The sequence below is a fragment of the Bombus flavifrons genome, chromosome 3 (genome assembly GCF_040668555.2).
Source record: "Bombus flavifrons isolate JBK064 chromosome 3, iyBomFlav1_principal, whole genome shotgun sequence".
NCBI lineage: Eukaryota > Metazoa > Arthropoda > Insecta > Hymenoptera > Apidae > Bombus > Bombus flavifrons.
In genome coordinates, this window is record NC_138444.1 from 14,238,170 (window position 1) to 14,264,201 (window position 26,032).

At 42.0% G+C, this 26,032-nt stretch overlaps 1 protein-coding gene across 9 annotated transcripts in view; it reads right to left on the minus strand.

Moving 5' to 3' along the window:
• Window positions 1-26,032, minus strand: part of zfh2 (Zn finger homeodomain 2) — a 411,031-nt gene that overhangs the window by 117,168 nt on the left and 267,831 nt on the right. For 6 of the 9 annotated variants that reach the window (XM_069132601.1, XM_069132602.1, XM_069132600.1 and 3 more), the window contains 4 exons: window positions 18,291-21,658; window positions 11,949-14,782; window positions 8,597-11,365; window positions 7,419-7,875 (listed from right to left, as the gene is read on the minus strand). In XM_069132601.1, the coding sequence (XP_068988702.1) occupies window positions 7,419-7,875; window positions 8,597-11,365; window positions 11,949-14,782; window positions 18,291-21,456 (9,226 nt within the window). In that variant the 5' untranslated portion in view covers window positions 21,457-21,658. Of the gene's footprint in view, window positions 1-7,012; window positions 7,880-8,596; window positions 11,366-11,948; window positions 14,783-18,290; window positions 21,659-26,032 lie in introns of those variants that run through there. The other 3 variants (XM_069132606.1, XM_069132608.1, XM_069132609.1) reach the window with 3 other exon arrangements.

The following is a 26,032-nucleotide window of genomic DNA, read 5'->3' on the forward strand; positions in this document are numbered from 1 at the left end:
ACTGTGATTGAAATCTATCGACGTGGATCGTAAATATTCTACGTGTAAATGGTTCGCTACTTGGGAATTTGTTAGGACGACGAGTAGACTGTAGATATTCGAACTGCTTGGTGAAAATTTCAAATCACGATGTGTTTTTATAGGATTCAATATCTTTAAAAAAATCGAAAATTTACGTACGAAAATACTAGACTGTGGATTTTTATCCATTTATGAGAAGTTTGAGGGTGTAAAGATGTATAGAACACGCATAATACGTTCGTTCTTCGTTTTAAAATTTTTTCTACGTGTCTCTGATACTTTTGAAGAACATGTTGCGTACGCATATCTTTCGAAAATATATTTCTCAACTTTCAAACGCGACAGACATACCTAACTGTATTTCTTTTACTATATTTTAAATGATATATATTTAAAACGTATAGAGTAATTTCAATTTTTAAGAATTACTATTACTCACATAGTTCTTTCCAAACACGAATAACCTACATACGATACGAATCAGAACCTCCTACACAAAAATCTATTAATAACGATAGCTGTTATTGTAGTTGTAACTTAAGACCTTATTTATTTTACTACCAAACTGATCAATACGTTACACACCTGTGCCTTGTAAAATTTTCCTAATAATATCGATCCAATTAAAAATTATTTGTCACCATATAACACGAGTAATAAAAATTCAAGTAGAAGCGAACGTATCGAGTGAATCTCCCGATAACCAGACACTACAACTCCAAATCTCAGTATTCTTTCCCTGAAACAAAATTCCATGACCAAATGGAAATATTCTGTAGGACGCGGTTTGACTGTCGAGCATCTACGTCTCCGCATTAGAAATCCAGGCGCGAACGTGTAATCTTACAGAGTACGGTTAACGCTTCCCTGTCGGTTCTAATTCATTGCTTGAACGCGAGTCGATCGAGCAACCTCGGCCCACGATAAACTCGCTTGTTTTCCATGCCAGTACCAGCTTGGCTGGTCTCGACAATGCCATGTATGTACTCGTAGAGCCGAGTCGTCGAATCGTCCGTGTCACGGAATGAACCCGGCTTAATTACCTGGTGATGCACGACTACCAGACGAACCACGTCGTAATTCGCCTTAACAGCCGTGGTTTACGCAAAACTCGCGTGATCGACCGGCCATGGTACCTGGAAACACGCTTTCTTCCGTCTCGAGTGTCGCCTCCTCGATTCACGCGGGTTAGGTAGTCGATATTTCACGCGTTCCTCTCGCCAGGAATTTAAACGTTTATTCGAATACGAAGGCTACGAGAGAAGAACACGATATGTCATATTTTATATTTTTTACAGAGGAGCAGTTTTAAAATTTAGTTTTCTCCGTCAATTAATTCCGTGTTACTACGATTGTTCTTTTGTTCGATTTTGGCATATTTTTCTATCTTCTTCGTAATTTTATGTAACCCCACGTTCGTAATTCCCACTTTTATCGTTGTTTCCACTCATTCGATCTATCAAATCCTTAAAATTTCTCATACGGCGATAATTGAAGTCATAAAATCAAGAAACATGAATTTATCGTGTTCTCCTGCTGTGACTTTCATATTTATATACTTATCGTAATCAATTAACTTATGTTACTCGTAGTAGGCTAAAGTAGGATTATTTTGAGTTATGTTCGTTCACTTCGAATCTTGTAATTAACATATTCGGTTACGAGCATCTTTGTAACGGTCTATAGTCGGAAATAGACTATTTGATTCATGATTCATTCTTAGTGGCGTCTCTGCAATTAATTGATATCGTTTTGCGAGTATAATTTTCTGCGTACTACGTACGAGTATAGTTTTTTTGTATACAACGTTTATGCAAACGTAAGGAACTTATTTAGTCTATTGCTACTTTACATAAATTTTACAGGAACTACTAAGCGAAGGAACTACGATAATCTTTAGATATCGTTATTTAATGCGATACGACTTACCTAAAAACAAATCTAGAAACGCAAAGGGGATGATTTGACAGGGTTCTGGGTAAAAAGGCATGGGGTGAAATAATCAAATAAGAAGTAAACCAAAAATTAGACGTATGATAGTATAGCTTTATTTTAGACTAGAACGGAAAAATAATATAATATTAATAATATAAAATAATAATTAATAATAATAATAATAATAATAATAATAATAATAATAATAATAATAATAAACTATATACACGAGAATAGTAGAGACCGACATACATAACATTGTTGTTGATACGTATAATTGTGTTCGTCGTGTCTATACGTGTGTGTTACGAATGGACAAATATCTGAATCTTAATATACTTGATACTTGTATATGCGTTTGCGGATACGCATATAATATGTATGTGCTGGCCAATAGAAAAGCCAGAATTTGAGCCACACCCTCGTCGGCTGCGAGTTCGATCTCATAAACGCGTGTGCTAACTTTTTGTTAACTTACGTGCCCGATCATACATTACTTTGTTGTAAATGAACTTATTCGTGGTACTGTAGAAACGTGGTAGAATTGCTCGCTTAGAAATGTTCTAATCGAAGCAGATTCAGCCTCTACGTAAATCTACGTTGAACAAGATTTAACACTTCACTCGTATCGTTGACTCGTATAGAATATCGTAACAGTTTGGGTTGGATTTCAATCCAGTACTTTAATTCCAACATATTTCATTTCAATTCGTCATAGATAAAATAGATTTTTAAATATTTTTTAAAAATGTAATCCCTAAATTTGTTATGAACAAATTCTTATTTTCTAAAATGCTTTAACACGTTGACTGCCACGCGTGTTTTCAAAGAAATCATCGTCAGGCTACGCGTGCAGCAGTACCAATCGTTCTCTGCTAGGTGCTCCCATCGGTATTTTAGTAATGCGAGTCGTTCAAGCGGTGGTCTCATGAATGATTTCTCGTTTCGTTTGTACGCAACATTAAAACCACTAGCTGTTGTTGAATATAACAAAGGAAAGTGTGGTATAGATTATTCCGACCAAATGGTTTCTTATGCCACTACAATTAGAAAAGGAATCAAATGATACAGAAAAATTGGCATTCAACTCCTTCTGCGAATTTCTGTTGTAAACGCTTTGATAGTTTACAAAATTACAACAAAGAAGAATGTAAATATTAGGTTGTCTTCCTTGTCTTCGCCGGAGTCAGCATAATATCGCTGTTCGGAAAAGACGTCGAATGGACCGAACAATGGCACAAAAGAGTTTGAAAAATGTTGAGGTTATTCGATGTATAGTCAGAGAAAACTAGTGGATAAATTGTAAGGCAGAAAATATATTTAAATAGAAATGTAATTATAAGTAAGAATACAATTTGAGCTGGTCCGGATCCGCACGCTAGCTGTGTTACCCAATAACTGAAAAAAACCCCGAAGCCAACATCGCTTGTCTTCTGTTTATGGTCTGACTTCGTCGCAGTCTTTTGTCTACACGCTGTCGATGGCTTCAGTGTTTGAGAAACTAAAAAGACTAGATGTAGAGTTTTCTTATAAGTGGTGACCACTTCAACAAAAAAAAACAACAACTTATTGTGCACATTGTCCCGAACAACCTCAGCTATGCATAAAATGCATAAAATGTAGTTTTACATATAAATTTGTATTCTATAAATTTTATAAATTCTATAAATTTTAATAAATAAATTTTAAATAAATTTTTTAATAAACCATTTTCGTATTATTTTTATAACAACTCAACAGTTTTATTATTATGGAATATCTTTTCAAATACCTATAACGATCCTTCGCAAATAGTCAAATAAGCGACACCCGAATATGGGTTACGCGGCTTGACCAGAAACTTTGCCGACACCCGAATACAGGTGTCGTGGCAGTCAACGCATTGCCAAAATGTAAACTACCGATGAGTCCTGTTTTGCGACCAAGTTTCAGGACAAAAAAATCGACCAAAAACAAAATTACATAAAAGCTCCGCTCCCCAGCGACTTAAATCCAAAGAATAGATTTAAAATCACAAAAAATGTAAAACACCGACACATAATATAGTATGGCTACGTCGTACTGTCGCGTATCGGTACTTTTGCCTAGCACATCATTACCAAAATTCACAGTTTATTATGAATACCAAAATGTAACTAAAATTGTATCCTTGGTTAAATAAACATCATTAAAAAAATAAAAAAAAACACAGGTGTCGTGGCAGTCAACGTGTTAAAAATATTAACGAGTAGTTCGAAAAGTCTCGGTTCGAAGTGGTAAACGATCACGTTTATAACGTGAAATAAGAACACGGGCTAAAACGATGTACTGTAAAATTGTATAATCCAATCTACAAACTGTTATAAGATATTTATACGATTTAAATATTAACGTTCGTACTCTACGTTTAATATTAACATGGTTGACAGTCTTGTTTGATAAGATATTAAGAATACTAACAAGCAGTGACTGGCAATAATTCATGTTTATAGATACAATGATCATAATGATAGAAATAAAGCATATACTAAACCAAACGAACTAGATCTACAAAGATCGACTGAAAATTTCACGTTCCAGTTACCTGAAAAAGTTGGCGACGCTTAAGGATTCGATAAAAGGGGAAGAATATGAAATTACAAAATAAAAATCTAGGCTAAAGATCATAAAAGGAAGAAAGGGAAAAGAATACAACAGCGATGTATACCTTGAGTTTTCAGGCTGTTCAAGGTCGGTACGAGATCGAGTCGATTCGTTCGTATGGGCAGACGAGAGTGTGACTATCACAAAAAACGATAAAGAGAAAGAGAGACAGTTTCTCGCGGAACGCGAGACTCATAAATAACTATCGCATAAAACAATAATAATAATAATAATAATAATAATAATAATAATAATAATAATAATAATAATAATAATAATAATAATAATTAGTAATATTAGTAGCCCTGAATAAGATCGATGTCGTCGTAAAAATGGCAAAATAGGATAGTTTCGCCTCGCAGTGAAGGAAGAAGGAGGACAAAACGAAGTTATGTTATACGATGATACAGAAACAGGTTCGACTGGGATTGATGCATGCGTGTGAATGTATGAACATAAGATGATTCAGAATGAATTTCACGTTTCGTACTTAGATGCTATAAAAAATATAGGAAATCAACGCAAATTTGCCATTTTTGCCAGTTGTCAAAATTTGTATATATATATTAAATATATATGTATAACATGGCAAATATATATATGTATATATATACATATACATATATACATATAGATATATATCATATATTTGTTATATGAGATAAAACATCATTTATTATATATCAATTTAAAAAAGAAAAATATAATTAGAACCCTTTTATCACTAATACTAATTAAGATTTTTTCTTCAAACATTGAGAGTTTACGTTTGGATAAACACATACTTCATAAAATTCCAATAAGTAAAGTTCATATAAATGGAGTTCTTCTAAATCAATTGATTGATTAATAGTCGAATGAGATCCAAACTACGAAATTATTTATGTTTCGTCGAATTGGGGTTTTTTGAGAACTTCGTAGGTAAGATGTGAATCTCGAAATCAAAGTAAATATACAAAAATACTAAAATACTAATTCATTCCATTGCTTAATTCATCACGTGTATTACTTACCTATCACATGTACGTCATGATTTAGCGCGTAATAATTTTTAAATCAAGTACCAAATACAAATAGCGCAGAGCCTTAAATATATGAATCTCTCCAATTTATAAGATCAGATAGTTTATATGATAATTTATATGGTCAGAAAGTTTCTTTTGTGATAGTAACTATAAAATGGCTAATTTTTAACCTAACTTATATACGAAATTTTTTATCTGCCTTCGATAGCATAAAATCAGTAACCTTAAGTAGCAAATAATTAAAAAAGAAATCTTTTAAAAGGTGTTTAAATTCATTTGTACGCGTATTTCTAAAAATGGACAGCAAATTTCCTCAAACGCGATAATTCTATAATATCAAGCTCTCGTAATTCGTCGAAAAATGAAATCCATTTTGCGTCACTATACTCCACTGTAGAATGCGCGTATGTATGTATGTACTTATGTATAATGTATGTGTCGCTCGTCATAAAAAAAAAAAAGGTAGAGGGAGTCGACTCTCTAGCGGTCGTTACGGTTGTTGGAGGCCAGAATCGAGACCGTTCGAGATAAAAGGGCCCTATCCGAGCTTCGGATAACAGCGAGGGCTTTGCGAAGTGTATTTACAATGAAACGCTTCAGGCGCAACAAGGAAAAGGCACTGAACGTAAGATGACACGGTGTTGGAATGGCTTCGCGGCTATGCATAATGACGGGGACGACTACGACGACGACGACGACGACGACGACGACGCATGACGGCGAAGTATGACGCGTACCGCAGAACAAGGGGGGTGAAGAGGGGAGGGACGAAAGGTAAGGGTAAAGGGGGTGAAGAGATAAGGGACGATATTTCGCTACACTATGTAGGAATTAAAGGCAATGTATTCTCCGTTCTTTCTGGCTATACTATAATGAATTAAACGCTTCGAGCAATAATCGAAATGGATAGTTACTAAGGATCCATTATAAAATATAATAATAAAATTCGTAATAATTTGCAATATAGTCTATAACTGTACAGCAACTTATAATTAAGATTTCTTTGTTACCATTCTCAGCCACTTTCACAATACTTTCACTTAGTTGCGATTATTTTGACCTTTTTGTATATTTCACTGGTGGCGATAGAATTAAATCGATATTAGATTAATTAGATTAAAAATGTTTAATGCTTGATACTCTCACGCATCACTGCATACTCGACACTTGTACGCTTTCTTTAAAATTTTCATTCTTTTCTAAAAATCTTCGGAAATCAACTCACTCGCACACTCACTCACACATACGTTTCGTGTCTTCGTTTATTACTTTTCTAATTCTTCTTTTAGTCGCGTTCTCCCTTACGCTAGAAATAGTCATCTGATAGGAACTTTCAGTATTGCCTAGCTCTGGATATATTATTATTCGCACTATACATATAAAGGATCTTCGAGGTTCTTTGTTCTTTATTTCTTTTTTTTAATTTCTTCTGTTAGAAATTCCGTAATCGACGGGCCCACTAGAGTATCACACGGGCCAAATTATACAGTATGCGTACGTATACACGCGGTAAAGGGACACGTGCACAACATACAACGACGGTGACTCGCGAGGGTTCGAAATTCACCATCACGATAACAATAAAAGACAGCCAGAGGATAGAGTAGAAAAGAGAAATCTCATCGAAGAGATGAAAATTATTCTTGCGTTGCAGACGCAAAATAGGCAGTTCAAGCATCGACGTATCGAAATATCGACTACAAAGAATAAGAAATAAGAATAAAAAGAAAGACAAATATCCTCCGTTTCAAAATTTCGAACTCGTCGCGGGCCAAACGATCGTTTACGAGTCTAAGAGGTCAGCCAGACACTCACCGGCCGTGGTGGTAGCCGTACTAGCCGCTGCGGTGCCCGGGTGTTGCTGTTGCTGTGGCTGGAACATCGCCGTAGGATGGAGGAACAAGGATCCGTACATCATGTTTTCGTCAGATTGTTGCAGCTGGCCGCCTTGCTGGTTACCAGACCCGACCACCGGCGAGCTACCGATTCCTGCTGCGCCACTGTTGCCACCAGGAACGATCGGTGCGCCGGGTGTTGGCGGCACGAGGCTACCTTCCTCGACGGCGACACGCACCGATTCGATGTGTCGTCGCGAGAATACGTGCTCCTGGAGCGGCGACTTGGCCGAGTATCGAACAGAGCAAAGCCTACATTCGTCGGGCCCGGTCGGACCGCGATGAGGTTGGACGGCCGATCCTTCGGCTGGCAAACCTGCCGCCAGTCTAGCTTTCTTCTCCTTCGCGCGGGCGTTCTGGAACCACACCTGCCACTCCTTTCTATTAGATCGCAAAGTCCATTGGTGACTCGATTATTGTCAATAGGGTGACGTAATTGGAGGAATTATTGTGGAGTTGATGAAACTTCGGAGATTTAACAGATAAAAAGAAAGAGGTATAGATATTAATTGCTATAGAACTCCATTTATCTGAAATCCAGTTATAAGAACGAAATCTTCGCTAGTGCACTCTTGAACGAATTACTTATTGACTCGACTTATTTGAACGTCAACTCTTCTTATATGAACGAACAATTTCTAGAAGTAGGGAGAACCAATATACTTGTACAAATATTATACTAACCCTAGTTATGCAGCAACTGTTTGTTTTTCCATAGGTTAATATAAATGAAGTACTACTGTAATTGGAAGTTTGTTAATGATTCGCATAGTGTTTGATGTTTCTCGTGCAGAGTTGTAAAATGCAGATGCAATAAATCAGAGTAAAGGTAGGAAATGATAGCGTAGAAAGAATTTCATTTATCTAAATCGGTCAAGGAATTTGAAGATCTTTGAAATTATGTTTATTATCTGTACCGTTATATCGAAGTTATATTTATATTCATTTAAAATTGCATAATTTTTCATTGTTCCAATCCACGGATAGAAACTAAAATAAACTTAACTTTAATTAAAATAATCAACTGCCGCAAGAGAAGTTATTGCGAAGCTCATGCACGATAAAATCGAACTCAATATCGAAATAAAGACTGCTCACCTGAACCACGCGCTTCGGCAGTCCGATCTCGCGCCCAAGCATCTCGCATTCGGCCATCGTAGGCGTCTTGTAGTCCGAGAACAGCGACTTCATCACTTTCACCTGGGTAGCGGACATCTGAGTGCGATATCTCTTGCCGCTGGACTGGCCTGTTCCGCTGCCGGTGCCGGTAACCGGCGGGCCCGCGGTACTTCCGGTCCCCGCCGAAGCGGGTCCTTGTCTGGAGCTCTGTGTGCTCGAGGCTGGACTCGCCGGTCCACTCTCGTCGTCTAGGAATTCCGTTGTCTCGCTCATGCTGTCGTCGTCGCAGATACTTCTTTCGGAAAGGTCGGTCAATGGACCGCAATCGCTACCACCGCGAAAATGTGCGCCGTGTTGCTCTTCGAGAAGATTACTCAGTCCACCGAGACTCAGTTTCATCGGGCGACTCAGGTCTACCGGTTTGCTCAGATCCAAAGGAGATTCACCACTGTTACCGCCTGCCTGATGGTTCGCGGTTTCTTGTTTACCGTTGCTGGCGTGAGCCTGTAGCTCACTGATATATCGTTTCATTGACTCCTCGTAATATTTCTTCAGGGATGCCTCCATGTCGGTGTTGAAAGGTGGGAACAGAGGAGGCATCATATTCGGCGTACTCGGGTTCGAAGGAGCTGACTCCATCGAGAGTTCTTCATCGGGGATATTATCGATATTTACTTCGCCGCGCGCCACTTGATCGGCGTGTTTGCTGCTGAGATGGGATTCTAACGCCGATTTCACTTTGAACAACGCTGGACAGAACGGACAACGTTTGTTGATCACCTGGCTGTGCGCGCGGAACTGACCTTTCCGTTCTCTAGCACGTGTATTTTGGAACCACACTTGAACAACACGTTTTTTCAGACCGACCTCCCGAGCGATGGTTTCTAACATCTTTCTCGATGGATTCGACTCGACTTGGTACTTTTGGTACAAGTAATCCAGCTGTTCGGGCAGTATCGTCGTTCTCAATCGCTTGTCTTTCGGCTGCTCGTTGTGCTCGGAGTTCGAGCGGCTGTCACCTCCTGTTCCTTCGTCGAAATCATCGTACTTTCTCTTTCTATCCTGCATCATAGCGATCAAAGGATGAGGACTATCGGCAGCTACTCCAGTGGTAGCGTTCAGTGCTTGTTGCTGTAGAATCCCGAAAGGTGAATCTGGTGGATAAGCCGGTGGGAAAAGGGATGGGTTCATGATATGTACCAGCTGATGTTCGCGCCACAGTTCGAATCGCCCGAACATCAAATTACACTTGTCGCACTGAAAGCTACCTTCCTTCGACTCGGTTTGCGACTGCAACTGTTGTTGCTGCAATGGTTGTTGCTGCTGCTGCTGCTGCTGCTGCTGTTGCTGCTGCTGCTGCTGCGACTGTTGCTGAGGCTGTTGATGCGACTGTCCCATTGTTGTCTGCTGCTGATGGTGGGGAGGCGTAGTGGTGTTCAATGGTTGCTGCAACTGTTCCGCGAGAGCGGGAGCGTTCGTTGGGTTGCTGGAGACGACGTTAGCAGTGGTGGTGGTGGAACTGCTGTTGCTATCTTCGGAACTGAGAACCGCGGCAACTTGGGCCGCGGCCGCCTGCGCTTGGGCGCTCCTCTTCGCGTCCTCCTCCTTGAAGCAGTGCGTCTTCTGATGACGTATGAGCTCGTAGTATCTCTGAAACACCAGCAAACACTTCTTGCATTGGTAATTCAAGCCTGGGGTCCGCTGGAAGCGGCCTGAACCGTCGTCGCCCTCGCGGCTGCCCGTTGTCACTGGCTCAGCGGCTGGCTGATTCTCGTACACTTTTCGTGCTTTCTGTCTAGCGTTCTGGAACCATACCACGATCACGCGCGGGCTCAGTCCAAGTAGCTTGCTCAGATACTCCAGATCGTCGTCCTTTGGGTACGCGTTGTTTTCGAAGAATTCCTGAAGTACTTTGATCTGATAATCGGTGAATCTTGTCCTGTTAGCTCGTTTCCCGGAGCTGCCACCCGACGAGTTGTTGCCATTGGTGTTTCCACCGAAGGAGTAGTCGGTTGGTCCACGGCCAGGGCTCAGGGATCTCTGGGGCGTCAGAGCCATGGCCGCAATGGCGCCTGGAACGACGCTACCAGCTCCGGGATTGGGGCTGGCAAAGTTTTGTGGTGTCAACTTTGGCGGGAGCATAGGAGTGCTTGGAGCGTTGGTTGTCGATGAAGCGTGCGATGACACATCGTGATGTATCCCAGAGAACACGGAGCTCATGCTGAGCGCCGGTGAATGCGGTCTCGACTGCTGTCCACCGGAGCTTCCAGGAGAATGATGCTGCTGTTCTTCTTGATGCTGCGATTGTTGCTGCACGTGACACTGCGACTGTTCTTGAATCTCTTGCTTTATTTCACTGGCCTGAGATGTATTCACGTTCGTGGTTGACGGTGGTGGTGTTGCTTGCTTGTTTGGGCTTTTGTCATCCGAGGAACTGCTTCCAGATACGCTAGAGTTCAGCGGTGTCACCTTTGCCTCTCCGGTTTTTTCATATTCTTCGAGATTCAGAGTAGTGCTAGGCGGATTGTTGAAGTTGTACGGGCTGTCCTTGTTACGTTGCCGCTCTTTGAACAACGTGTTCCTGAACCAGTGTTTGATCACTTTCGGCGGTAACCCGCTTTGAGCCGCCATATCTAGAATCTGCTCCTCGCCGGGAGAATTGTTGATGTCGAAATGCGCTCGTAATATCTTTAGCTGTTCGTCGGTTATGCGCGTTCGCGCTCGTTTCTGCGAGGCAGCCGCGTTTGCCTGTAAGAAAAGGTCGCCTATGCTTTCTTTCTTGTTCGCAAATTCGAGTACGATTTACCACGCTGATATACGCTTTCAGATAGAGTGTCTGCTTTTAATTAGTATTTTATATACTCTAACATATCGTAGTTTCTCGTGAAGGTTGTTTATTGGAAGAGAACGAGTATACGATCGCATAGTGATATGATAATGATTGCAAATTGAAATGTTAATGAATATGAAGATCGATATGACATAGAATAGTCTCGAACTTACTTAGTTTCATACTGACAATTTTCTATAATCGTATAAATTATATTTATAAACGCCTTAGATTAATCTCGCAACAAAGTAATTATATGGCGATAAAATTCTAAAATAATTGAATTAACATAACAACAGATAATAGAGTTTAGCTGCAGATTAGAATTATATTTTGCTTATAGATTATGAATTTTAGAAACAGCAGAGAAGAAGATCGAAAATTATTAGAATTCATAACAGAAAAATGACGGCTTGACTAAATAAAATACTAACTAACTTAACGAAGAAATTTAAGCAACATAATAAATCTCTATGAAGAAGGAATCATAAAGTTACTCACGGCTGCTACTTGTTGTTGTTGCAGAGCGAGATGTTGTTTGGTTAAAAGGTCAGCTTGAGCATTGATAGGAGGATATCCGGTAGCCGTTCCATCGTACGGCGGTGGTGGTAGCATCATCGGTACCAAAGGTGGTTGTAAATTCATAGCAGCCAAAGCAGGTATTCCGAGCGGTAAACCCATCATACCCATCACCAATCCAGGATACTGTTGGAAATGCTGCTGCAGTTGAGACGCAGCCATTGCGTTTAAAGCAGCTTGCATTTCGGTCATCTGTTGCGCAAGAGTCAATTGTGCATGCTGTTGTTGTTGCTGCTGCTGCTGCTGCTGTTGCTGTTGTTGTTGCTGTTGTTGTTGTTGTTGAATATGGTGCTGAGGATTGGTCGGCAGTACAGTTGGAGTCGTAGAATCTGTACTCGATACTGGTGTGTTGCTTAATGCTGGAGTCGTTGCTGGAGTAGTAGAAGTGGCCTCTGGAGTCTTACTGACACGATCTTTGTTGTCGTTAACCTCCTCTTTCTCTTTTTCACGTTGTTCTTTATCCGAGGAGAGATCTTGCGGCTGGTTAGAAGCTGGTGTCGAGCTCCTAGGTCCAGACGACGTAAAAGAAGATGTTGCAACAGTCACTACAACGCTCTTCTTCTCGTATTCGCATTTAAATTGCTGAGCATATTTCTCTAAGAATTCGCGCGGCACCAGATCACGGTGTACTTCTTCGCAATGAGCTTTCAACACCCAAACGCTACTAAATTCCTTGTTGCAATGCTGACAGGTGCTTCTAGTTAGTTCTGGTATAACGTCATCATCAGTTTGTTCTTCAGCTTCTTCCTCTCTTTCCCGAGCAGCTTGAGCAGCTAGCGCCTGTTTCTGTTGTTCCTGCTTCTGTTGTTCTTGCTGAGCTTGGAGCGCCGCAGCAGCTTCTTCCTCTTTACGCTGACGTCTTTGGTGGTTTTCATTAAATTGCATCACCAGATCGAAACCGAAACTTTCTAGAAGATGCTTGTACATTTGCGACGTCTTGTGACGAGGCTGAGACAAAATATCTTGCGTTGTTTGCGAAGAATGTGTACTCTGCTGCATGTGTTGTTGTGGACCAGGTGTTGTAGATGATGGAGGTGGAGTTTTCGCTGGTGTGGATGATGCGAGCTGTTGAGATGCTGCTAGTTGTTGAAACAACGCCAATGGATTGCTAAATATGCAGTAGAGCTGTTGGTGAGTGGTAAGTTGTTCCTGATTTACAAAAAGTGCACTGCATCGAGGACATGACAACATTGTTCCGCTGTTTCCAGAGGTGCTGGTGTTAACCGGTGGACTATTTGGGCTGCTTGGCGGAGGCTGTTCGATCAATGGACGTGCAAGATCCAACTGACCACTGGCAGCGAGATCTGGCAATTTACTGGCTCTAGTCTGGTGCAGTACGCTCCTCATGTGAATGTCCAAAGTACTGCCTTGAGAATAAGCTACCTTGCAAATGTTGCACTTGTAGGGTTTCTTGTCCTGGTCTTGCTGAGAATCAGGGGATTCCGTAGGACTAGCAGGCGGTACCACGGAGATCAGTGTGTTGTTGTTACCCTGCTCTTGCATTGCTCTCTTCAACTTGTGTAGATGACTCACGCTGTTGTAATGAACTAACAGAATATTTTTCTGAGTAAAACTCTCCTTGCAAACGTCGCACTTATATGGTCTGTTAGGATCCAGATACTTCTCCATTGGATAGGACATCTTTTCCCCTTTGCGGTGCAACAGCGTCTTGTTGTGTCCAGTCAAGTAACTCTGCCTGGTGAACGCGACTTTGCAGCGATGACACTTAAACTTTCTCCCCGGATCGTGATACGAGTCCTCGGCCACTGTTTGACTATTCAAATAATCTTCTAAAAGACGTTGCTCCTTGTGTAATGGCGACGAGTCGCTCGCGTCACTCTCTTCCTCCTCCGCCTTGCTGGCATCATCCTCGATGTTCTGTTCTCCGACCAAATTCCCCTGCCTGCGAAGAGCTTCCTCCGTGAGAGCTTGAAGCAACGGATGGGCGTGCAACAGGCTCTGCTTGTACTGTGCGAGTTCGTCTTCGTGTAGATCCGCGTGAGCAGATTCCAGATGTCTTTGGAGAGCCTGGACCGAGCGAAACGATCGTCCACAGAGGGCGCATTTTGTCGCATCGCGGATCGCGTGATACTGCGAGTGCTGTTGTAGTTTTTCCAGAGTTTTGAAAGCAAGACTACACTGTCCACATCGATACTTGTAAACGTGTTTCTCGCTGACGGCGAGCGTGGGTGTAGTGGCTGGATGAGTTTCCCTGTGATGTTGCTGTAGTTCCTCCAACGAGCGGCACACGCGTCCGCAGACTGTGCATCTGGTGAGCTCCTCGATCTCCTCGTTGGCTCCACGTTCGCTCAAATCCTCCTCTTGCGGCTGTTTCGTGGTGGTAGTCGGCGAAGTTGGCATAGTTACGGCTGGAGTCGAAGTGTTTCGCGGATTGTTGTTCAGCCAATGGCTCTGGTCCACCAGTAACAGCAGTCGTTGTAAGCCGTCCGCGTTAACCGAATGTATTTGCATCACGTGTTTCTCGAGCGCGGAACGCTCTTTGAAACCATCTTGGCACAGCGGGCACAACAATTCCGGCGGCGGCTCTTCCTTTACGGCCTCCGCTTTGTCCTCGGCATCCTGGACATGAGCCACTTGCAAATGTTGCCTCAATTCTTCGCGCGACGTCGGCTGATAAGTGCAATACGGGCAGGTGACTTCCTCGTGCTCGTTCTCTGGCTCTTGTTCCGGCTCCTGATCGTTATCCGGCTCCTGCTTCACCTCGCTGCCGCAGTCGCTACCTTCCTCTCGTCGTTCTGTAAAAGAAACAGTAACAAGCATTCGCTTGGTGATCGAGCAGTCTCGTCGAGCTTAAGATATTTCTCGTCGCTTGAACGGTATTATTATATCGAGAGCGCGAGAAAGATAAATTCTTAACTGGTGTGCTGCTGATCTGATCGTTGATGAAATGATTTTTGTAAATAGAATTAGTTTAAATTAATAATCGTATACGGAGGCCTTTATATTTATGAAATAAATCAACGGCAATAAATGATTCAGCAGACAGTTAATCATAGTCAGGCTACTAATAGCTAGTAAGATATAGTTAGATAAGTAGTATAGAAACTTTGTTAGAACCCGAAGAACCTTCCTTTCAGCAAACTCCTCTCTTTTATTTTGTATATGTACTTTAATGTTAATTTTGGTGGTGTCTTAATGCAAAGCATCAAAATTTCCGAACGGTGAAAACCGGAAATCACGATGGTTACACACCGTGCAATTGGGCCGCATTAATGTTAACAGTTTTGATTCGTGCAACATAAATTCTTGTGCCTTAATATCACGATTACTATCGGCCGATAACGCGAACCTGTAATTCCCCCTTTCTATTAAGGCGTCGATAAATCGTCGATCGACATCAAAAATCTTAACAGCCGAAAAAATAACCATTAATCTTGCAGCTGCATGCGAACAGAGGCATGAGTCGATAATGTTGTGAGAGAAAGTAAATTACGTTGAACGGCAGCGAAAGCATTTCGTCCTCTGACGTTCGATTTCGTTGTTCGATATTACATTTCGTTAAAATCGAATTCTGTTCTTTTATTCTAACTTTATATTAGATATCTCATAATCGAGATGTATCCTTGAATTAACTGATATAATTTGTAATAAATTATCGAATAATGAGAGCAACCCATGATTGTCAATATGGAAACGATTGTAACAAAGCATCTATTCCTATATAGTTATATACACAATGACAAAGGTGCAAAACAATTAATATATTTCGAGAAAAATTCAAACCAATCTCTTCCAAAAATTCTAACATTCAACCAACGCTAATAAATTTCGATCGAATTGCTAAAATCCATCGTAGCGATCAATGTGACTGTGAACAATCAATTAACAATCGATGGAAAAGTTTCCACGAATTACCTTCTATTTAAAACAATACAATCAATTAAAAAAGAAAAGAAATTCTCACAAATTTCTGATCGTTTGTAAAGAACCAATCTCCTATCAAGCGCTGAGAAATCAAATTGCAGATGAAGCTTATGACTCAGTGGTATAATCTCGTCATAATGGATATACGTAGAGAGGCAACAGCCTTGCCCCTAGAGCGGGACAATCGATGAAAATTAATGTAACGTTAAAGAGTTTTGGTAACAACGAAAAGTATCGAGGGAGAGCCACGGTGGTGTGCAGACATCGCAGATGCTTCCTTGTCCGTATAACAATACCGCTTGAAATTATAGATTGCCGACGCGAAATTATCGATGGGTCGTTCCTCCAAAATAAAGGGAAGACCGCCTATTCGCGTGGTCTGCCATTGTCCAAAACCGCATTTACATCGAACAGGCGTCAGTTGCGAAGGCAAAACGCGACGATGCAACGCGTGCTGCTGGTTTTCGCTTTGTACACGGTGCTGCAGTTCATGAATAAAAATCCTTTCAGACGAGAAATTTTTCAGAATATAGCAAGAATATAAAAGTATAGAAACTTTGAGGAACGTCACATCAAAATGGAAAATTTGAAGAATTACAGATAATAATATAATATATCTGTGTGTCGGGTATAGATCTGACGATATTTAATACAAATCCGAATGGATTCCACTACTTTTATTTTTTAGTCATCGTATTATCATTACATCGTATGATTGGACGAAGTAAAATATTTTGTGTTAGAGGTTCCAAATGAACGTAACAAGTAGATGACCTAATATTTATGGCCGACAGTGTATTTGTTCTGAAAATAATTAAAGCGCTTTCTACCAGGGAAAACTGATCTTGTCCGCTAAAAATTGCATATGAAATTTTACTGCCGTATGAAAGAGCTTAGAGAAAGCAATCAAGCTTTAGAATAATAATAAGAAACGGCAGAATCTAGAAAATTAAGGGCTAAAGAATAAATCGATATCGTGTTTTCCCAACGAAAAAATGATCAAAGTATCGTAGATCTATAGGGGAATAGTCTATTTCTCGAAGATAATGGAACATTTGTCAGAGTTGTAATACTGTGATAACAGCGACAAAATGGGAGGAACTCTGGAAGTTCTGGAGTAGTAATAGTTCGAATAGCACGTTGCGGTATACCTTCTCGTACATTTATATAAGTATAGGTCGTCGATATAATAACACTCGACATTGTGCGTGTCGAAGCACACGGCATCGCCATATGCCATGCAGAATTACCGCAATTGCATGTTAATTGCGCGATAATCGATGAAAATATTGAATTCATTAAAAGAGGCGATCTTCACGAGCGACATGCTAATCTTCTGTAAGTTTATTCGTTTAAAAACGATTTAACAGGTGTGAGTTCTATTTTCATGCGTTCTTTCGCATAAAAAATATGATTCAACGTCCTTGTAAACATCCTGCTTTTAGTTAGTTAGTCAGATTTTAATCGTATTTAAATCGAATGCCTTTGTAATCAATTACTGTTTTCTTGTAGCATTTCCTTTCTTAATAAGTTGATCGTATTTAAATCGTGCTACGATGAAAACATTTCAGAACAAACGTTATGTTTCATGTAGCATTTAAGGATAAGTGAAGGTAAATGTATTCGGTGAAAATAATTATGACGCAGGAAAAGATACATTGAGTACTGTATATCTAAATTGATTTTATATCAGGAAATAATTTAATGATATCGTAAAATAATTATTCTCAATTATTATTATTCTTCTATAATATTATGATTGAGTAATACGATGATTCCGTCTTCTCCGTAAAATAATTTATATCGATCGATCTTAAGAATCTAAACCGCTACAAAGGTCTAAAACCCTGTAAGATTTTGTGTGACTGACCATGTCCCTTCTCTTATGGATTTAACGCTGACAATATTCTTTTCTCGACAAATATAATTTTAAATACTTCACACTGTTTTAACGACAAATCTTTAAAAACTGCGTTTCTAAATCTATCAGGTTTCATACTACGATTTCTTTCGTTATAAATTAAGAAACACACATTCTTTTTCTTAACAAATGTAACATCGAATACTTCATGTCATTTCAGCGGTACCCCGATACAAATCAAAGCATGTACATAGTTAAATAAAGACAGGAAGAAACTATATAATAGCAAGACCGCGAATGTTTATGCAATTTTACACTTTTACCAATGTAACTAAAGAAATGAAACATGAATCGAAATTTATTTCATCTAATAAATATTATAATGAATACTTTATCTCTGAATGCTTCAAATATTCTTCCCTATTTCAATTTTCCATAGATGCATAAAAATTCGCTGTCTAGGACAATGCTTTTTACTATGTAATTCTACCTTATCTATAAAAAGTCTTTGCACTCACCATTGTTGGCACTGGTAGCGTTCGGTGTGGTTGGCATGGTGGGACTGGGTTGTTGCGCAGGTGGAGCATCCGGGTCGCTCATAACTTGGAAAACATCGCCGATATCAGTGTGCGGTGTCTCGTTCCCTTGAATACCGCTTCGTCTGTGAAGTTGATGCAACTGCTCCATTTGAAGATGTCTGAGTGATCGAACATGTTGCAACAGAGGCAATCTGTGTCTCGCACTGAAGCCACACAAAGCGCAATGGTACAACTTCGCTTGGGATGGTACGTTGGCACTGGCCTCGAGCAGGTGACGAAGAAGTAGGGCTGCAGCCTCGTGCCTGGGTGACGCGGCATGCAGGGCCAATTTGTGAGCGCTGTTCGTGTAATAGTCGCACGCGTGACAACGTAATTGCGCGGCGCTCGTGGGCGAGGCCAGGTACTTCAACTTCCATTCGTTTCGAAGCCCGCCCTCTTTCACATGGTTTACATGCTGCAAACGTTGGAGATGCTTGTCTGTCTTGCAGTGCAATTGGAAATTGGCTTTAAGGTTGGTTTTGTAGGAACAAAGTTTGCAAACGAAGTGACCAGCTACGAGCGCGAGAATTTCTCCCTCTCGTGTCCTCGTTCTGTCCATAGCTAAATGGTGGCCAAGAGCTTCCAAGGAATCGGTGGCGAAATTGTTGCACACGCAGCAATGATACAGATGAGAAGGATCAGGATCAGCCGGTTCGGGTGGTGGATCCATGCTGTCTGGTGACAAACCAACGTCACCACCGAGGTTGCCCATGGTTCCCATACTCGCCATGCCACCCATAATTTCTGGTGGAAGCTGCGGTGGCAATTGACCACCCGTCATCATCTGGATCAGCAAAGCCTGATTGTAAGCCATGTCCGCGAGAGCCGCCTCCGCGTGCTGAGGCTTATCCAGGCCACCCAAATGAAGTAACTGCTCGAGTTGCTGTTGATGTTGCTGTTGCGCTTGTTGATGGTGATGTTGTGCCTGTTGATGGTGAGACTGAAGCGCGGTCAGTGTCTGCATGTGCTTCACGTTCTGCTGCAGGACCAGCATATTGTGCGTATGCTTCTCGCTAGTCATGTGTATCCTTAGGTTCCGGGCGACATTCGTTTCGTAGTTACAGACGTCACAGCGAAATGTTGGCTTCGGTTTCCCTTGGTTCCCGATCTGACCAGCGACATGCGAACTGTGGTTCTGTTGGTGATGAGGACTTCTGGTTGCCATTTGTGAATCCTGCGAGGACGATGGATTGTTCGCTGTCGAGCCACCGCCGCCGCCCTGCTGCAGCTCCTGCATGTTATTCAAATGTTTGTCGCTCTGCATGTGAATACTGAGATTGCCCTTGGTCGTGGTAGAATAGTTGCACACTTCGCATCTGTAGGGCTTGTAACCGCAAGTATAAGTCTCGCCACGTGCTAACCTAGGGTGTGGCTGTCCGGCGATGCAGTAGATGCAAGAGGTTTCACTTTCGGGATGTTTCTCCTTCATGTGGATTTCCAAAGTTTCTTGGTACTTGTAGTGCCAATTGCATTTCGGACACTTGAGCGTTTTGCACGAGTTTCTACTGTGAATTCCAGCCAGGGGTCCGCCTGGACCCGCCAATCTACTGCTGGCTAGAATCAGTTCGCATTTGGGGCACTCCACTCCGCTCGGTCTTCCTTGCATGTGCTCGGGACAGACACCGATGGTCGTGCCTGTGAGGAAATTCGGTGGTTGCTGGGTCAGAGCGGCGTATGATGATGGCGAGCCCTTCGTCGACGAAGCAGGTGGCGGTGGTGACGTGTAGTGTATGCCGGAAGCGTCAGGTGCTTTGGCCCAGGAAGCGGCGCTCACCTGGGCGCCGGTCCACTGATGCTGCTGCGTTTGTTGATGATTGTACGCGAGAGGATGATTCGAATGGGAAGTGGGAGTGGTGGGTGTGCTAGGTGACGGCCTCTGTGGTTGCTGTTGCTGTTGTTGCTGGGGACTGCTCGGTACTCCGGGAGTGCTGGCAGGCGTACTGGTCGTGGTTGGTGTTTCGTGATCGGTGGACTCGGTACGTTGCTGCTGTTGTTGGTTCTGCATCTGCGCGGGCGATGGTTGCGGACAAGTGGAACTCGTCACTGGTTCGAGAAAGCTGACCAACGGTTGCTTGCCTCTGCCCACGGCTTGAATGATCGCCGACGCGGTCGAATGGGAGAGTACCTGTCGCTCATCTTCCATCAAGGTAAGCTGGTGCTCGCCCTGAGCGTGTGCCACGAAACTCTTCGCGTAACCGAAACTAAGCTTGCATATGAAACACATTAGAATTGGTTTGACGGGGACCGAGGCTGCTGGAGGTGGTGGTGCCGCAGGAGGAGCAGGTGGTTGTTTGCTACCCTCCGCGCTTCTGTAACTTATCACCCGATAGCTGTGCATCACAGGAAGATCGGGATTGTGCTGCTGCGCCACCGAACGTTGTTGTTGCTGCTGCTGTTGCTGCTGATACGCCTGATGCGCGTACAGTCTCGAAACGTAGTACGCGCTCGCGATTTGGGGAAATACCAACGAATGAGGAACAGTGACTCCGCGCCCATCTACGATGCAACCGTCAGGTAACGAGTCATCCTCGCTGAGTTCACTTTCTCCTTCTATAATGTATGCTGAACCGTCCGGATTGTAGACGATCTTCCCGTCGAACTTCTCCACATCACCTCCCGTTGGACTCGGACTAGGGCTTGGACCTTGTTGTTCTTGCTGTTGCTGTTGTTGGCCCTGCGACTGCATGGTCATAGTTGTCGTTGTGGTGGCTGTCGTAGTATCCGCGACCGGTGTAGGCGTCGGTATGGCATCGCGGGTGCAGGGTTCTGTGCCCGAGGGTGGACTGGCTGTTCGGGGGTGGTGGGGCTGATGTAACGCAGCCCCTGCTGCCGGGGGGGACCCGCCCCCTCGACCCCCCTCCTCCTCCGGGCTCATCTCCTGCTTTTGCTGCGTGTACGTGGAATTTTGGAAAGGCGCGCCGTGTTGCTGCTGTCTCTGCTGATGCTGCTGATGCTGGTGCTGTTGCTGCTGTTGATGGGCCGCCACCAGCTGCTGGTAGAGCTGATGTTGCCCGATCGCGGTCGACGTGTGTTGTTGCAGATGCGAGGGAGGAATGTTATGGTGCTGAAGGTGGTATTGGGGGGGATGAGGCTCACTGGAGGGCATCACCCCAAACGTGAGGCGGGCGCCAGCCTCACATCACCTACGGCGCCTGCGCCTACACTCTCTCAACTTCCTCTTCTTCTTCTTCTCCTACCGTATGTCGTACTTTTGATTCCTTTCGTCTTCTCTCTACCCGTCCAAATTTGTTCTCCACCGCCGACAGATAATTCTTTGCTAGCTACCCCGACACAACCCCAGGTCGTACCTGTAACAAAGAATAGAATTTTATGTTTAGTAAGATATCGTCGAATTTAATCCGTTATTAAGTTTTCTATGATATAGACAAATAACTTCTTACATTATACCTGTAAAAGTAATATTATATTAGAATATTATTAAAGTATAGATTTAGCATGTTTTATTTTCGTAATTCTAAATTGATACCAGGTGTTTGGTCCTGACCGGATGTACAAGAATCTAGCTCGCAGTCCCAACGAAGAATGATTTCGCGGAGGAACATTACTAGATGGTCTAGTCGGTTAATCCGGGCAAACAGAGGCGGTCTAAAGGACAGTGGAAAGATAGCGAAATACGTAGAAAACGTCGGCAAGCTGCGTGTACAGAGGATCAAGGCTGCGATGCCGGGTACACAAAGCGGAAGGAGACTCGCCATGGCGACACAAGGCGTCCTATGTTCGGATTACCTGAACCCTCGTCGTGGACCCAGCTGTATTTACAACTAAGCGTCGACCAAGCTTATCTATCGATTGAATATCGACGTCCCTCTTTAACTCTCGTACAGCCGTACAACCAGAAACATAACGGAAAGAAATCAACTATCCATGAATGGTCACTGTTGTACGATTAAAAACGCTCCTTTTCTAGCCTGTCCTAGATTCTCCCCTATTTCTAGCAATAAAGGGACGATCTCGCCGTCATGGCAAACAAACGGAAACACGCATAAATCCATAAAGTCACGTATGTATTTATAAAAGCTTCTACTGTTCTATTCTGCCATTCGAGTTTCGAGGACACGTAGATCTCGCGATGGCGAGGATCACCGTGAGATATCGCCTTCGGAAGTATCACTATGCCGCAGTGTCTACGTGAATTCGAGATTACACGCGTGGATTGCTCGAGGCAACGAGCATGCGTCTAATCATCCAATCCCAATTACGCGGTCTCGGTGATCGCGGTTCAAAAGACGGCCGCGAGTATTCGCAGAATCTAACGGATTAAAGGGGAGAGGGGCGTAGTGTACGCGGATTTATGCGGCCGCGCGTGTGGGGGTGTATCGCGGCGTGACTGAATCAGGAATCTCTCCGATCCTCGCGGAGGCTACCTAGAGAAATTCTTTTCCCCTCTTCGTCCCGTAGCAACTACCTTCTCCTCTCTCGTTCGTTCCAGACACGCCGCTGGACATCGTGATACATAGATGCATTATACGTTCTTTCTATCCTCGTCTCTCTTTTCTCGTTACTCTCAGCCTTGTTCCACGTTTTCCTATGCTATCAGCGCAGTTATAATTCCGCGGTGCAAACTCCATAATCCAGTGACCATAGGCTAGGTACCAGTTTTCTAATGCGTGAGCCGCGGCAGGCGATCATTTCCTCGGATTATCGTCGATCGATCGCCAGGCAAATCGCGGTGGTCAGCACCGTTTGTCGAGTTTTTCCGCGCCGAAACACCGCCAATTGCTAATTCCCCCTCTCCACTCGTACTCTCTCGCGATCAATTATTTCGGATTGATGCTCAATTTACGTGTTTACGTGGAAAGTGATTCGAGCACGCTGCGGGGTGTACGCTATTTATCGCGGAGTAACGTGCGTTTCTGTGAACATGACTTAATCTTATTCTACTATGCTATCTATCAATTGGTCTCGACTCGTTTGTTCCTCGTTTTGTTCATAATTTAGGAAGTTATAGCGTGGTATTTTTGCTCGTCCTGGGAATTGGTTTTCTTTGGAACGTGTACAATAGATAAGAGCGGAGTTTGAATTGGAAAAGATAAAGATTTTTACATGAAGGTTGACGTGTCGTTTCTCAGACGGTTGAAACAGATATCACGGTCGTTGCGTGACCACGTTATGCCACGTTTGTACAACGTGTAACAAGCAGATAGTACGTTAATGCTCGCTTGATCAGCGAGTTGGATCTTGCTGTTAAAAAGTTGCATTCCGAACGGCTAACATGGTAACAGCGAGGGTTACAAATATTTCGTAAAGATAACGTAGCTACTCTTGCGTATGAGTTATATTCTTATTTAATGACACATTTACACGACGTTATAATTTCTATTAATGTTCGAATTATGACAGAGTTGGAAAAGTCCGTTCGAACAAAACGTGTGACTAATTTGTGAATATTATTCACAGTGATTATTTCCTTTTCGTAATGCATCGCGCAATTAGAGAGGATCGACGCATGAGATATGACAGTGGTTTTTAGAGATCGACTTTACTTCTTATAAATTTTCCAATCTCATTAACCAGCTACATATTTAGTGCTTTACTGCAACAACAAAATTCACTTCAACAAAACTGTACTAAATGTCTAATTGAATAAACTAGTGTCGATTGAATCCACTTATCCGAACGTGAACTTTGATTATACAAACTATTTGTCCGCAAATAAAGTCACGTAAAATGAATCCTACATCTGAAATGATTTTTTACAAGAATTCCTACAAACAATTCGTAAATACCATCACTCGAATAAATAGAAATATCATCGCTCTTCTCTACTTTTCATTTTATAAATTCGATCGGTCTAGCTTCTAAACAATTCGCACGATATCTAACGAAAATCCAGTGAAATGTGAAGAAATACGCGGAAAGTTGAAACCGTAACCGTTAGTACAGCAGTGTAGGCGTGTATAAGTAAAAAAATGAAACGAGCGTAATACCGTTGCCGGTTAGATTAGGGCCGGAACTGTTGTGTAACCAAAAACATCTGCCAATCTGACATCACCTGCCCCGTGTTACCTATTTCTAGTTAATTTATCATCCATTTTGGACGAAGTTAGAAATCGAAAGACGTCAAGACTGGCTTCTCGAGCAGGGCTAGATCTCAATATAAAACTTCGCTCTTTCCTCGGACCATGGTCTTTCATTATACGATAACATCTTAACTGCTACGCCAGCATGCGAATTCTCGATGCCGCACGGTTGTTCCGCCGATTCGCGCTAATAAAGCCTCGATATCGCAGAATTTCTCGCCAAGTCGCAGGTCAGAACGCGGAATAAGTTAATTGTTTAACCGCTTGCGAGAAATTTCGTACGAGAAACAGATTGGAAACACATTCAATTCTAGCGAGAATGATCGTCTCGATGAGTAGGCGTTTGAGCAACGTAGCGGTTTTCGAGCGAGCTTTTTTTTGAAACGAACAGTAGGAAATGTCGGATATTTACAGAAAAGTTTGTGAATTTTCATATATAAAAATTAAACGCGTGATTTTGAATACTTAATAATTCCAAGTTTGACTAATTTGAGTATCCGTCGATGACACTCGTTTCAATTTGACAATTCAAATAGATTAGCTCCTTAAATTGCCTGTCAATCTCGAATATTCGCAAAGAAATTTGTAAATTATTTTCACGAACGCTTAATGTGTAATTTAATGTAGTTTCGAGTATTTAGAATTTCGTCGACTGATTAATTCACAGACCTCCTTAAATCTGAAAAGTTTGGAAACTAGAAAATGTAGAAATAAAAGTTTCTCGATAAGAAAGTACGTTTACACGAATTTTTACGTAGCGATGTCGCGTACAATTGAATAGCACGTAAAAATTGGAACGTGTTTTAGAAAAGACGTTTGAAAACCACTGAGGAAGGGAGGAAACGCGTCGAATGAATTTGATGGCGTGACGAACGCTGTGGATGACTACGTATTTCTAGGAGGATTCATTAAACAAAGCCGATATATCGATTCCACCTTTCCTTCAACGACACAACAAGCTGCCTCTTCCGCGAAATATTGTTGCCACTAATACGATCGATGAATTTGATTACGGTCTACCTATCGACCAGCGACGAAGGTTGCTCGAACTTGTAGCAAAGTCAGAGTAATTTTCGTCCGACTAATAACAGATACGATATCACAACGGTTGACGCAACTCGTTGGTAAAATCGTGTTTCTTTCAAATTAAACAATTTACACTTACAGAAATTCGATATTTCGCGAGGTAGATCGTAATAAGCTAAATTGCAATTTTGCAAAAATGTATATAACATTTAGTTAGTTAAACGTTTTCTCTACGAAATATTTTTTAAATTACGAGTTGAAAGATATATACAGCTGCATATGACACGTTGTTGTTCGCGTGTGATTGTAATTCTTTATAACAAAGAGCTTCGAATATCGTAAAAGATACGACGTGACATACGTGAAACAATTTTCGTGTCAAACGTACGTTTAAACGGTTATGAAATAAAGACATAAAACCTGCTTTTAAAATTCATGCAAAGAGAACTATTCCTATAATCCTATCTACTCAGGAGCGCACTGCTAAAATACGGAAACAGTTACGTAGATTCATATCTTTTACGTTATTTGAGGTTTCCATGGGATTTCACTGGCGATACCATACTTCCAAGCTCCCAGGTATAAGTGGTATCCTTTCAAAATATTCTTTCAACG